Here is a 16,308-nt window from a genome sequence, read left to right on the forward strand (position 1 = left end):
CCCATATGTGACCAAACAGCCTTCTCCAACGACAATCAAATTCTGGCAGTACTCTGTACTCCTAAAAAGACAATTAATGATAAAATAAGGTCAAATTTTGCCATGCGATTGTCTCAAACGATTGAGAAAGGCAATTAATATTGCGCAAAGCTATTATTGTTGTCATTTTGAGACCATTTTTAACTAAAATAACAATAAGAGAGATCAACATGCTTTAATTTCTACAGAACATTCATCTCGAAGTGCAGACTAGGTTCATCCAGTCTGCTGAAACAGATCAGGATTTCTCCTGGTGTTTTGGCAACGTGGTTTTCTGGAACATATGGTCTCTAAACACCATGTAACAGTTACATAGTCTATGGTAACGCTCATATAAGTTATACAAGTTATTGTAAAGTTGTGGAATTGCCGTTTGTAACATGATTGTTCATCCAGACAATTCATACAGGCTGTGAAATGTTTGCAAAATCTTTCAAAATTTCACCTTTTTAACAATATTAAAGGGAAGCTTGGTTTTACTGAGAGCACACCATTTTGCATTGTCCTGTTGGTGTTTAATCTGTCGGTAAAACACCACAGTGATCGTGGACTGTCGGGAAGATGGAGCTAGCCTGTGTATTAATGTCTTTTTTTGCAGTTGATGGTTGTGTTTTATGTACAGGTGGAAGCTTGTTTTCTTGCTGTGTTTAGTTAATATTGTCTTAAAAACAAATGTGACACTTGAGAAAAACAGATGAAAATTATTGCATCTGGCAAACTTATTGCGCACATTTTTTCTTCCCGTGCGCTTGACTTATTGCGACAGGCCCATGTCTATCTGAGATGCAGTTCTGAGCTACAGTACACAGATTATGAAATGCTCTTTGGCAACAGTCACACATGAGACATTTCCTACTTTCCTACAGTGTTTTACTCCAGGATTACCCAACCTGCCAGCTAAAGGGGCGTGCGTGGCCTTCAGTCCACTGCACAGCTGATATATTAACCAGAAACCTAAAACTCACTGAGGCTGAACTGCATGAAAAACTGTTATACAGATTAATGATAAATATTCAAAAAATGTTTGATTCAAATCAATCCAAATACTGACCTGTGAAAGATGTTGGAAACTGCGCCATGTTTCAGTCAGTCTTCTGCAGCTCAACACCTCCTGGAACGACACAGAGAAAACAGACGTAAAGCTGGAGTTTCTACAAAAAGCTTGTGCTGGGACTCGGGTCTGCAGTGCTGGCATCTCGCTGGATGTCTAACTGCATCTTTACAGGAACAAATCACGTCTGGTCACCTGTAAAGGTGCTGATGCAGTGAACAGACCCAGTCAGGAGGAAACATCTCAGCAGGAGCCACTCGGCTGTCTTTTACAGTCTGTTCTTCAGTCACCTTTTAACCTTACATCACTTGTTATATGACGCTTTATTTATTTATACTTGTGTGTGTAATGATGCACATACAGAAGGCAAACGGGCATCGATGTGTCTAAATATCTTGTGATGAAATATTTATAAAAGATCTGTTATGATCTGGTATCGGGGCGGTTACTAATCAGAGATCAAACCAGTTGTCAGGATGTTTGTGTATGTAAGCAGCAGAGAAAATCTTTATTTATCCAGGCTGAGCAGAAGCAGAATTTATTCATTGTCTGGCGTCCCAGGACAAAGAAATTTGACTCGCAGTACAACCTGACCAGAACACCGCTGGTTGTTCTGAGATGCTCCTCTTCTCATTTACAGACATTGTTCTTACCTTATCATGTAAATTAATCTCCAAATGTTGTTTTTTATTCTTTAAACAATGCAACACCTTCTCAGACTGCCTAACATAGCAGAAAGAGATGAGACAGGCTTATCAGAGGATGTTAATCAGATCCATATCTGCCTTACTCACAGTCTATCTTCATAGCTTGCAGACAAGTTATCACAATCTAACACACATTGCAACAGACAAGCATTAACGGAGCGAGTGTGAATTTGTTTTTTTTCTCCCAGTGTAATGTAAATAAAACTTTTTTACTTGCAAACTAAGGAGGAGAGGCCCTGCTAAAGGATTAGCTCACCCAAATCACAAAGATAATTTTCACCAAACTTTCTTTAGCTGTCAAACTGTTCTTGGCCTTTTTGTAAAACCGTGTCTGCGTGGAACTGTGTGTGTTGTCCATTAACACCAGCCGCACAACCAGCTTAACTGGGTCAGAGGAATAAAGACCACCCTGAACAAACACACAAAGTCCTGAAGCTGCTGAGCAACCACCGAACAATGACCGGTCTCAGCCGATGATAGAGGAGATCAAACTTCTGAGGCGGAATACGATCCGAGCAGACTGTAAGATTTCTGAGACAATAATTAAATTGCAAATGAACTTTTATGTACACCAACTAAACCAACTGCAGCAAAGAGCGCATTTCTTTAACTGCATTACTGAAGACTGAACTCTTTCCAGCAAACAAGTCGATGATGAGGCAAAGTGACTTTCATTTCTGACTGCAAAGTTAAGAGAAATCCTCCAACCGATGAAAATAAAGTAAAAAATCTCCAGGGAAATGTCACATTAAAATATTCTGATTCACCACTTCCTGTGGTTACCAACAGGAGCGTGATCCTGCCTGGGAAGAGCTGCCAGACTCAGGTGGGACCAAATCCTGCAGCCAGCAATCTAGTAAAAGGAACAAGGTCCATTTCTGCTCTGTAACGATTGTAAACGTTGTCATATGTCGCTCTACTCATACTAAATACATGCTTTACGTTATGGTTGCTAAGTCAGTTCATCCACTAGTGGGCTGCGCCAAGTCCACAGTATGTCTACCTTCTGACAGCGGTTGGTGGCGCCAACACACCGCTATAACGTTGTTCACAACCATCCAAAAACACCAGAAGATGAAAACTACAAAGTTTTTGTTGTCCTCAACTTCTTCTTCTAGTGCTCCTTATTTGGCCGTTTGTGTGTCGTTGTTTTTTTTCCTGTTCCTCTTCTTCTCTGGTTTGATATTCCAGCTATACAACTCAACAGTGCCCCCTCCCCCGGTTTCCACAGTACCAGACTATTTTCTACATAAAGTGACTTGATAGCTGAGGTTCTTTAAAAATGGACCAAACTGTCCATCCGTCTGTGTGTCCGTCTTCTGCGCCCAGCATAAATGAGCCTTTAGAAGGATGTAAAAAATTCTTTGTGGCAGTTATCTTCAGCTGTCCTTTGTCATCATGAGTACTTAAAGGCTTAATGTTCTGTTTTCCCTGGTGCTTGCTTTGTATTTGTGGGATTAGTCTGTATAATTAGAGCACTGGGATGTCACCAAAGTGTTGGTCTGTTATCAAGGCTTGTGGCAGATGCCTGTTAAGTCCACCCCCCCACTCACACACTCTCTCTCTCTCTCTCTCACACACACACACACACACACACACACACACACACACACACAAAAGGCAGTGTTGAAACAAGACACAAAGGTTCACAACCTCTCTTTTATTTGTCCTCTTTCCCCTTGTTTTCTGACTGACCTCTGATATTCTGTCTTTTCCATTTTAAAATGAATCTTGATGAGATTTTAATCTGGTTAAATAATGGTTTAATGAACAAACAAAACAATCATAATAAATGAATATTTAAATTTTTTTTTTAATTTTTTTTTTAAATTTTATTTCCTGGACTCCCGACTGTATAAATCAGTGTTTCTCAGATCCAGTCCTCAGCCCCCCCCCCCCCCCCTCCCCCCTGCCCTGCATGTTTTAGACATGTTCCTCACCCAAAGCACCTGAGTCACATTTATTGAACTTCCCCATTAAGTTCTTTGCAGCCTGTTAACGAACCTTTGTTTCATTCAAGTGTGTTCAGGTAGGGTTGCCTATAAACCATGCAGGGCAGGGGGCCTGAGGACTGGAATTGAGAAACACTGATATAAAGGGTTCTCATTAATGCACTTCAAGGTTTTGGTTTCATTTGTTTGTTCAGGTCTGCAGCTTTAAAAAAGCTTTCAAATATTTTGGACACTTTACCCAAAAAAATTATAGATGTATACATATGTATAAAAAAAAAACTCCTCCCTCCCCCCACCCCTCCCATCTCCCCAGTGTAGGGCGGGTGAGCGGCTGTTCATCTCTCCAGCTCGGGTTCTCTACGAGAGTCCTGGGAGCTTGTCCTACGCAGTATCTTAGCTGTTCCTAGGACTGATCTTTTCTGGACGGAGATGTCTGATGTTTCTCCAGGTATCTGTTGGAGCCACTTCTCCAGTGTGGGGGACACGGCCCCCAGTGCTCCCATCACTATGGGTACTACTGTTGCTTTCACCCTTTCACCCTCCCGGCCTTCTCCAGGTCTTCCTTGAGGCCTTGGTACTTCTCCAGTTTCTCCTTTTTCCTGATATTTCCATCATTGGGGATGGATACATGGATCACTATGGCTTTCCTCTGCTGCTTATCCATGAACACTATGTCCGCTTGGTTGGCCACCACCATTTTATCTGTCTGGATCTGGAAGTCCCAGACAATCTTAGCCCTCTAATTCTCCACCACCTTGGGAGGTGTCTCCCACTGGGACTGAGGGGTCTCCAGTCCATATTCTGCACAGATGTTCCTGTAAACTATGCTGGCTTCTTGGTTATGGTGCTCCATGTATTCTTTGCCTGCCAGCATCTTGCATCCTACTGTGAGGTGCAAGATTGTTTCAGGGGCTCCTTTGCATAGTCTGCACCTGGGATCCTGCCTGGTCTGGTAGATCTGGGATCCTGTCTGGTATGGTAGATCTTGGATCCTGCCTGGTCTGGTAGATCTGGACCTGCTCCTGTGCTGTCATGATTAGTGCCTCTGCGCTGTCCTTCAGTCCAGCCCTCTCCAGCCATTGATAGGACTTGTTTATATCGGCCACTTTGGTGATCTGCCGGTGGTACATCCCATGCAGGGGCTTTCCCTCCCATGATGGTTCTTCCATCTCGTGTTCCTCCAGACTCCATTGTCTGAGACACTATTTCATCTTGGATAGTGGCCTTGATGCTCACTAGTCCCCGACCCCCTTCTGTGTGCTTTGTGTATAGTCGCTGGACACTGGACTTGGGAAGGAACCCTCCATGCATGGTGAACAGCTTCCATGTTTTGACATCTGTGGTCTGAGCTAGGGCTGGGCGATATGACCTTTTAGTAATATCCCGATATTTTTATGGCATGTCACGATATACGATATATATCTCGATATTTACCTTAGCCTTGAATTAATGCTTTGGTGCATACAATCACATCAGTAAGATGATTTTGTGTCTACATTAAAACATAATTGTTTATACTGCATTAAGATATGCTGATTTTAAACATTCATGCCATAAGTATGAAATTGTTACGAAGCAAATTGATCAAAACCGTATTTATTGAACAGTTAAAGCAGTGGCAGAAACATGTCATTTTAAGACAAAATAAAGTGCCTTTGCATGATGTAATAAATGCAACATATGAAAATACGTGCTCGACGGACTTCCGGTGACGTCACGCTGAAGCGAACACGCTAAAGAAAACCCTCCGTCCGTAAATATTTTATAACCTAACAAAAACAAAAATTTTTGGCAAAACGGCAGACTTGGTATGGCATTATCTACAAGAAGCAAAGGTGCAAACAAAGGTGAAGGCATAATGGAAAAAAGCGACAATTTGAAACAGCTGACACTACCGGAGACCATAGCTAGCAATGTCGAAGCTAACGCGGCTAATAGCATGAACAACTCCGAGAACCGAATTCTGTCCGAACTGGAGAAACTACGACAGGAAAACAGAGAAGGGCACACTCAAACCATGGTGTCATTAAGTAAGCTGGAGACAACAATGAAAGATCTGAAAAAGGACATGGTTCGGCTTGAGAAGAGAACAACAGAGGCCGAAGACCGCATTAGCAGCACCGAAGACACAACACAGAGACACGAGAGAGCTATCAGATATCTGCTGCACCGGGAGATGGACTTAACAGCCAGACAGGAGGACTTGCAAAACCGATCTCGTCGGAACAACCTAAGAATATATCGGGTGGCTGAAAACAGCGAGGGAACTGATATGATAGCCTTTGTTAAAGAACTTCTCCGAACAACCCTGCAACTTAGCCCAGAAGTTAACTTGCAAATCGAGCGCGCCCATAGAGCGCTAGCAGCTAAGCCAAAGAGCCAGACAGCTGCCCCACGGTCCATAATAATGGATAATAAATTTTTGGATTTCATGGTTAAAGACATGATTCTCCGACAAGCCTGGGGACAGCGACAGGTCCTCTACGAAGAGAAGCCTATCTTTTTCGATCACGATTACTCCCCAGAGCTTCAGAAGAGGCGCTCCCAGGTACGATTAAACAACTAAAGCAGAAGAACATCAAGGCCAAATGTATATACCCAGCGCAACTAAAAGTACTTACCGAGGAAGGAGACAAGACCTACTCTTCGCTCGCAGAGGCAACCCCGATGCTGACGGAGTTGGGAATCCATGTGCGAGTGGACGAGAGGGAGCGGATGGAGCACGAGCTTGCCCGCTTCAGATGGAGCACGGTAGGAGGAAAACGCACGAACACCGACAGACTATCTAGTGCTGATGCCAGAGCCCTTTTTGAAGATGACGCGTAATTACTGCCTACGCCAACTACAACTGATAAAGTTCAACTTGTAAATGTTAGGACAATATCGAGAGGTTTCTACACGCTGGACGAAAGTGAAGAACTAGCGACTAAGTGAGCGTTAAAGCCGCATTGGAGCCACAGCACCCGCTCTACGAGATGGATGCCTGCAGCCACACACGAGTTGTGATACCTGCGGAGGACTCGTCGCCACCCTCTGTTGAGACTATTGGTTTGTTTTTCCGCAAAAATGCAAGGAAATATAATGTTTTTTTGGAAGTCCGCGGATGTTGGTATGTTCTATCTTATTTTATTTTGTAATCAGTTTTTGTTGAGATTGGCTCTTATTTACTATAATTCTGTGCATAAGATAATTTGTTTTGGGTTGGTGTTATATGCAGACAGGAGGTTAAAATACCATAATGTTTTGTTAATAGATGGGTAGCTTAAGTTGTATTAGTTATAATGTTAAGGGAATAAGCACTCCAATAAAAAGGAAGAAAATATTTAGTCAACTAAAAAAAATGCACTGCTCTATTGCAATGATCCAGGAGACACACCTATCAGAGAAAGAACATCTAAAATTAAAAAGGGAATGGGTTGATCAGGTTTATGCAGCCTCTTTTGGGAGAAAAAGAGGAGTAGTGATACTTATCAATAAAAATGTTTATTTTAGTCACAAAGAAACATGTGCAGATAGAGAGGGACGGTATGTATTGGTAACAGGTGAAATTGGGGGCACAAAAATTACTTTGCTCAATCTTTATGCTCCCACTGAAGACTGCCCTAAGTTTTTTAAGACCATAGCCTCGGTGTTGGCAAATAAGTCTCAGGGATTGATTCTGGTGGGTGGGGACTTCAACTGTGTCATAAAGCCTTGTATGGACAAACTGCCAATAGGAAAAGGCCCTTTGCCAAAAAAGACTAACTCTCAATGCAATGATTGAAGAGTTAGGCTTAATTGACATTTGGCGTCACTTGCATCCCAGAGTAAAGGATTTTACTTTCATGTCACAAGTACATGGCAGTTACTCTCGGTTAGATATGTTTTTAATTTCAAGTAATGACGCATACAGGACAAGTGAGTGTAATATTGAACCAATAACTATATCGGACCATGCCCCTGTTTCTTTACAATTAAAAGTAGGATCACAAAACCAATTTAAATACTGGAGACTCAATGTGTCTCTATTAAATGATGAAAAAATAAAGCAAGACACCCAAAATGCCTTAAAAGAATACTTTGAACTAAATGATGCTGAGACAATTTCTCCTTCAACAATATGTGAAGGAAGTAAGGCTGTAATGAGGGGGAATTTTATTGCAATGTCTTCACGGCTTAAGAAGCAAAGGTATGCAGAACAGATTAAACTGGAAGAAGAAATTAAAGACTTGGAGATTAAGTGTAGACAAACATATGATCAAACAAATCAACATTTACTAAAAGAGACAAAACAAAAATTGGATAATTTATTAATCTATAAAGCTGAAGGGGCATTGCGATTCTTGAATAGGAAGTACTATGATCATGGTAATAAGGCAAGTCGACTGCTGGCCTTCCAGCTACGTAAGACACAGTCTAATAGAGTGGTAGGTAAAATAAAATGTACTAATACAAATCAGATGTTTACACAACCAGATGATATTGCAAAAACATTTGCTAGTTATTATCAAAAGTTATATGAGGAGGAATACTTACCAGGAAAAAAAGAAAAGATAGATACTTTTTTAAAATCTGTAAATCTGACCAAACTTACACAGGAGGAGCCTGATAAACTAATACAACCTATAACGCAGGAGGAAATTAAAAAGAGTATTCTCAAATTAAAAAACGGCGAAACACCGGGGGTTGATGGGCTCCCTGGGGAGTACTATAAAGCATTTATTAATGAACTGACGCCTGTCTTGTGTAAGTTGTACAACCACGCATTGACAAAGGGAGACCCCCCAGGGTCATGGTCAGAAGCAGTGATTAGCGTGATCCCAAAGGAAAATAAGGACCCTACACTTTGTTCTTCCTACCGCCCGATAAGCCTTCTATGTGTAGACATGAAAATTTTGACCTCCATTATTGCGAACAGACTTCAGAAATATATCAAATCACTTGTTAAGCCTGATCAGACTGGTTTTGTTGCCAATAGACAAGGATGTGACAATGTCAGGAGAGCGCTAAATCTGCAAACAATACAAATGAAAAGAAAAACCCCATCAGTACTTCTCGGTTTAGATGCAGAGAAAGCGTTTGACCGAGTAGACTGGTTGTTTTTGGAGCAATTACTAAAACATATGGGTTTTAATGATCCATTTGTTGACTGGATTAAACTTTTCTACAGGAACCCCAAATCTAGAGTTCGAGTAAATGGTTATTGCTCGGATTTCTTCCCCCTGGGGCGCGGTACACGGCAGGGCGATGGTCTCTCCCCTTGTCTATTTATTTTAAGTATTGAGCCTTTGGCAGAGTTAATAAGAACTGACCCAGGTATACAGGGGATAAGGGATGATGCAAATGTTCAACACAGGCTAGCACTTTTTGCTGATGACATTTTGTTATTTATTTGAGGAGCCCACTACTTTAATTCCTGCCCTTTTACAGTGTCTTAATAAATACAGCTTGGTCTCAGGATACAAGGTTAATACTAATAAATCAGAAGCTATGATGATTGTTGGGGAGTGGCCAAATAAATTAGATAATTTGGTCTCCTTCAAAAAATCTACACATGGTTTTCGATATTTGGGCATTCATCTTACCCCTAAACCCACTCAACTTTTTACTTCAAATTATGGAAAATTATTAAAAGAGGTTAAAAAAGACACGGATAAATGGGATGTTCTTCCCTTGTCACTCCTGGGCAGGATTGAATCAGTGAGAATGAATATTTTACCAAGATTTTTATTTTTATTTCAGTCTCTTCCTATTTTAGTGCCACAATTAACATTTAAAACATTAGAAAAATTTATTTAAAAATTTATTTGGCAAAAACAAAAACCTAGAGTACGATTGAAAGTGTTAATGACAAGTAAAGAAAAGGGGGGGTCCTTGGACTTCCCAATTTGAAACTTTATTATTGGTCAACACGACTCTGAACAATTTCAGCCTGGGTGGTTAAGGACCCAGAAAATTTATGGGTTTCTATTGAACAAAATTCTGTTCCTGGGTTGTCTCTGGGTAACCTTCCTTTTTTGAGTCAAAATTCATTGAAAAAGATTAAAATTACCAATCCATGGATTTTGCAGACACTTAAGGCCTGTAATTGTATTCAAAAACAAACTAGAGGGAAGTCAGGACTTTCTCGTGCCATGCCTATTGTAGGAAATATAGAGTTTTTGCCATCAATGTCCGATCGAGCTTTTAAAAGATGGGCAGAGAAGGGCCTGATTGTCATTAGCCATCTATTTTGTGGGCAGACAATTAAATCATTTGCACAATTACAGGAACAATTCTTTCTACCCCAACAAGATCTGTATAGATACTTACAGATAAGAGATTATCTGACAAAGCATGTACAATGGGACATGGTTAAGAGAGAACCTACAAGTATTGAAGAATATTTTGTTAGGTTGTCGGACAAACAAGTAACAACAGAAAAAATAATATCTGTAATGTATAAAAATTTGATGCAGGACATGTCGGATGATACTACTCATGCTAAACACCAGTGGGAACTTGAGATGAATGTAATTATTACAGAGGAGTCATAGCGAAGAATGTTTTCTCAGTGCCATAAAGGGATTAATAGCCAAAATTGGAGAGAATTTGACTGGAAAACAAAAACTCGCTTTTTTCGGACACCATTAAAGACTCATATATTTAAAAGTACTACCACAGATAAATGTTGGAGGAAATGTGGCACAGTCAGTGATCATACTCATATCTTCTGGGACTGCCCTAAAATTAAGACATTTTGGGAAAACATAAAGAAGATAATTGAGGATATCATAAGCACAGATCTACCATGGGATCCCCTTACGTTTGTCCTGGACATTTATCCCAGCGATACACTTACTGCGGATCAATGCTACATACTCCATATCCTGTAAATGGTTGCAAGGAAGATGATTACATTAAACTGGCTAAAGCCCTGCCCACCCACTGTAGCCCAATGGACACAAAAACTACTACATGTTTATTGGATGGAATCTCTAACTGCCCAACTACAACTTAAAATGGACATTTTTTCAAGAAGATGGTCATGTGTGTCAAAGTTTCTTAATTGAAGTGCAAGTGTATGTATGTAAATGTGTTTAGATGTGTATATTGTAGGAATACATATGAATATATGTATATATATTTTTATTTTATTTTATTTTATTTATTTTTTTTCCTGCTATGCTTATACCTCCTTCCGGTATTTAAACAGACATATATCTTCAATTTGAACCAATCTCAACACTGTTATTTGTTGTAATGTAAATTGCCTGTTATATTCATGTTCTAAGGCAATAAAGTAAAAAAAAAAAAGAAAATACGTGCTTTACGGGGTGACTTTTCAAAATATGAAATAAATTTGTGGTACTACTACCTTTTGTGGCGACATTTTTGGGAGATACTTTTCATACAACAGTTGTTTGGTCAACATCCTCTCTCCGGTATCCAAACCACCGCCAGATGATGGATCCTGTACTATTTTTCTTCTATTCTTTTCTTTTTTTGCCACTGAAACGGGCTATCCCTTTGAAAAATTATTTTGACTATCATTAAAACCACATAAATCAGCTTTGTCCTACTTTATTAAATGTTAGATTATCAAATATTAAATTTAACCAAAGGATTGTTATGTTTTGTGGAATAGCTAGCTGCATGTTCAACCCTCCTCCTTTATCTGGGCTTGGGACTGCCACAGTGACCCAAAAATACATTTTGACTGAGATAGATTTGTTTTTTTATTTGTGTAGTTTTCTTACTTTTAATTTAGTCTTTTTTTTTTTATTTGTATTATTTTATTTTTTGTTTTAAGTTAGCTAACCAGCTAACGGAGGTAAGCGGGCTAAAGCTAAGACGTTATTAACCGGCTAAAAACCGTGGTTGCTCTACGTTCTTCTGACTTGAAGCGGGAGATCGGTAACTATCAATCAAAAGGACCCGCCCCTAAATATGCCGAACTTTGAGATTAAATTACTTTAAAACGGGCGAGTTAGAAAAAAAAATCACTCCCCTCACAGTAGTCATGAAGGTAAACATGACCTATTAAACCTAAAATTAATTTTTGAACCAGGCTGCAAACATATTTATTTCGTCTGTGAAGTTGGCCTTTTTAACATGCCCTTTTGACCAGCAGCAGTTTGATGGCCATGCACAACATCTCTACTAAGGCTGCAACAATTTGTTGACAAAGTAAACAATGAAAATTAGACGGGGAAATTTCATTGTTGATACATTGCATTATAAACACCCGTAGCGGCTTTGCTAATAAAACGCTGCACCAGGCAACAATGGCTTTTCAGACAGTATAATATACAGTATATACCAATCAAATGCCGCAAGTTCTGGGGGCACGCCTGATCCTGAGTTCAACATATGAATTATGAATCACAAGAATCCATTCACATTTTGTAACAAATATGATGCTTTCATTCATCTATATAAATGTTCCATTTTATGATCAGGTCAATCGACTAATTGCATATTAAGCTGGAGCACAACTATATCAATTAAACCCTTATATAACTCCACCAGGACTCTCACACTGAAGGGGAGAAAAGTTGAGTCACTTTTACATTTAGACACATTGATTATGGCCTTACAGTACAGGTACATGTGAATTATTGGTAATAATTGGAAATCATTTTCCTGAATTAATCAACATTAATCAACAAGCTCCACTCCCAAAGAATGGAAAATTCCCATTGTTATAAAAGACTGATAGATTAAGCTTCAAAAACTTAGAAAGCAAACACATTTACACACTGAACTCTGATATTTAAAGAAGATATAAAATCATGAAACAAAGACAAGAAAACAGCTTGAATTAGAAAAGCAGGCCTTCTAAATGATCCAGAGAGTTAACACTAAAACACCAGCAATTAAAATGTCAAATCAAATAAGGTTTAACAGCGAATAACAACCCAGCTGGTCTGCCGATCTGACAGAACCAAACTCGGTGGGTTGGATGACGTCTCGGTCAGCGGGAATCAAGATGACCTGACGGACAGAAACCGCCTCACTGGCTGAGATGTGTTGTAATAACTTCCCTCGCCACAAGACTCGAACATTTCATCCACTTTATGGAGAGCAGAATGTTTTTGTTGACGGTGCCTTGTATAAATGCCTTATTCATGACGGTGTTCGTATTAATGATAGAAATGCCTTCACACACCATTCACTGTTCAAATCCTCCCACACACACACACAACATGTGCATAAAGCCTCTAAACACACACCTCCTGTTTCACACTCATACACTAAAGACACACCCTCTTTCACCACACACGCTGAGCTCCATACATGCAGAATACACACACACTGTTAACACTCTGCTGTCAAATGGTGCTGCTTAATCAATGCCAGGACCCACGTCCACCCAGGATGCTGTACACGTCCTCCTCCTGCATCAACACATCCTGTCCTTGTACACTGGTCCGTCCTCGTGCACTGGTACGTCCTCGTGCACTGGTACGTCCTCGTGCACTCGTCCCTCACAGCAACGTGCTGACCAGACACTTGTTAGACACTCCAGAGTTTTTTACAAATCAAGGTTTTGTCAAAGGCGACTTTACTGCCTGAATCCAGGAATGTAAACACACACACTCGCACACACACACACCCACACATATCAGGAAGCGACAGATCATATCACAGTGATGACGTGACAGTTAAGCTGAAAACAGAAAAGATTGCCTAATCTCTGTAACCTACTGAAAAGTTAAACTGTGCGTCTGATTTGTCGTTTTAAAGATTCCTTGTCGGGCGGAGGGATCGGTTTCGGACGGCAAGTGCCGGCTTCGAGTTGATCGGCCATGGTAACGCTGGCGCTGGTTTTCAAATAAAAGAAAAGCTCACTGTGTTGAATAGATTTGCTGGAATATATGATTAAAATATTCTTGTCTTTCATTCCTCCTAGAAGCAGCTGGAATTCCTAAACGTTCCCTGGTCCTTCTGTCTGGATTTAAAATAAACTTTTTCTCTTTCAAAGCGAGCTGCAGGTGGTTTTAAAAGACTTCCTCAGAGTTTTAAACTAGAGTTTACAGACCTTACCAAACATGTATCTATAATTAAAAAGGGGATGTTTATGTTTCCTACATGTATTTTCACAACACAGGTTTTGGAGAGTTTCACAGCAATTAAAGGAAAATAGAGAAGACCTTTAAATAATGCTTCCAAAGCATAATATGATCTGTTTAAGCCCGCTGTTGCTGTCAGTACATGGAAACAAGAGTCCGACACAGCTCTTGTGATAACAGCAGAAACATTCTCCAAAAGAATAATAACCGAAATGAACTTTTTTTATAATTTATTTTGAAATAATTATTTGTGTTCTTTTGTTTGCAACGAACATCCAAAGTGAAAGGCAAAAATGTCTTCTAGTGCCAAACTAGATCTAAAGCTACCTCATAAAAAATGAATTATTTCTACTTTAAATCATCTTTGGCATGATGGGTAGCTGGTTATCAATATGGTTGTTTGTTTTCTTTCCAATCACTATTTGATAAATGAACCATTTTAACTTTAATCCAATAAAACCTGAACTAATAAGTGTGCAACGCTGTATTTCTGCTACTCTTCATGTTAGAGCATATGTTGTCAACTAACAGGGGTGGTAGGAAAGAAACAACCCTTTCTGTCAACACAGACCAAGCATTTCCATCTGAGGTTCTTCCACCTTCAGGAATCCTAGCCAGCATCCAGGTTACCATGGAAACCAGCCCTAGCTGATGGAACATCCTGAGGCTTGCCCATCAGTTCAGTGGAATTACACGTTCGCTAATAAGACTCTGGGAAGAGCATTTACAGTAACAGGAAGGTTCTGTATGGTGATTCATGCTTACTTCCTGCATCATTTCAGCTTAACTGGCAGATGATCAAGCGCTCTGCCTGCAGCTTCTGCCATCCTGTTTCAAAAAGACAACATGGTTCTGAGCAGGTTGTTGTACCTGGGCAGGTGGGGAGGCTTTGTGACTAACATCAGCTGTACCTGGGCAGGGAGGACAGCTGTGTGACTAACAGCAGCTGTAACTGGGCAGGGAGGGCAGCTGTGTGACCAACATCAGCTGTACCTGGGCAGGTAAGGCAGCTGTGTGACTAACATCAGCTGTGTGACCAACATCAGCTGTACCTGGGCAGGTAAGGCAGCTGTGTGACCAACATCAGCTGTACCTGGGCAGGTAAGGCAGCTGTGTGACTAACATCAGCTGTGTGACCAACATCAGCTGTACCTGGGCAGGGAGGGCAGCTGTGTGACTAACATCAGCTGTACCTGGGCAGGTGGAGAGGCTGTGTGACTAACATCAGCTGTACCTGGGCAGGGAGGGCAGCTGTGTGACCAACATCAGCTGTACCTGGGCAGGTAAAGCAGCTGTGTGACTAACATCAGCTATACCTGGGCAGGTGGAGAGGCTGTGTGACTAACATCAGCTGTACCTGGGCAGGTGGGGAGGCTGTGTGACTAACATCAACTGTACCTGGGCAGGTAGGGCAGCTGTGTGACTAACATCAGCTGTACCTGGGCAGGTGGGGCAGCTGTGTGACCAACATCAGTTGGGAAGGCAGTAAAACGAGCCTAGCTGAGACTGTATCAGCTCTGAAAGTCACTCCCTGCCCGAACAGTCCCAACAACCTCACCTGGCCTGGGCAGAGGGGGCCAGTCAAAGATTAACCTCAAGTAACAATGTTAAGGTGAGGTCACACACAGATGAGGCTATACACAGGTAGTTAAGGTGAGGTCACACACAGGTAGATAAGGTCAGGTCACACACTGGTAGCTAAGGCGAGATCACACAGGTAGTTAAGGTCAGGTCTTGCACAGGTAGTTAAGGTCAGGTCTTGCACAGGTAGTTAAGGTCAGGTTTTGCACAGGTAGTTAAGGTTAGGTCTTACACAGGTAGTTAAGGTCAGGTCTTGCACAGGTAGTTAAGGTCAGATCACACACACAGGTAGTTAAGGTGAGGACACACACAGATAGTTAGGGTCAGGTCTTACACAGTTAGTGCAGATGCAGTGATTTCCCACTAGCATTCGGGCTAACTGTAAACAGTGGCTGCATTGGACCGACCTCCAGTTTCAGGTTGCTCAGCTTGTATTAAACAAATACTCATCTAAACGGGCTGCTGTCACAGTTACAGGCTAGCTCCTGTCAGCTAAACGGGATAAATGAGAACAACTATACAGTAAGAGGTTTTATTCCAGAGGAGCTAGCATGCAGGCTAAGCAGGGAGCTAGGTTATCAAGGGAGCTAGGCTAACCAGTGAGCTAACGTCAGGGACATTCTTTCACATCACCCGTACTACAGCCTGCTCTTACCTCATAGTTCGGCTTCCATCGTTGTTTAAAGTAGCTCGTTGCGTGTTTATGTGACCATATAATGTAACATCTACTCCCCAGCTATACCGGTTTATCCTCGGAAGCCGTCCTGCTTCTCCTCCCGTGGAACACAGATCCCGACTGACTGAGCTGGAAAATGGGGTAACGCTGATGTCTCGCGAGACGTCATTCGGGTTTCAATAAAAAAAGGCCCGATCTCGCGAGATCTCTTCCTGCCAGGCTCCTGGGACGCTGAGAAATAAACAAATTTATGTTTTGTGTTTTATGA

The 16,308-nt window shown here is 41.1% G+C and overlaps 1 protein-coding gene across 1 annotated transcript in view; it reads right to left on the bottom strand.

Moving 5' to 3' along the window:
- itsn1 (intersectin 1 (SH3 domain protein)) overlaps nt 1–16,158 on the bottom strand; it is a 119,664-nt gene extending 103,506 nt beyond the window's left edge. Inside the window, exons 1-2 of the mRNA XM_079249009.1 lie at nt 16,020–16,158; nt 1,091–1,150 (exon numbers count right to left, since the gene is read on the bottom strand). Of these exons, the coding sequence (XP_079105135.1) occupies nt 1,091–1,118 (28 nt within the window). The 5' untranslated portion in view covers nt 1,119–1,150; nt 16,020–16,158. The remainder of the gene's footprint in view (nt 1–1,090; nt 1,151–16,019) is intronic.
- Nucleotides 16,159–16,308: the final 150 nt, after the last annotated feature.

The sequence above is a fragment of the Telmatherina bonti genome (assembly GCF_933228915.1).
Source record: "Telmatherina bonti genome assembly, chromosome: 11".
Taxonomy (NCBI): Eukaryota; Metazoa; Chordata; class Actinopteri; order Atheriniformes; family Telmatherinidae; genus Telmatherina; species Telmatherina bonti.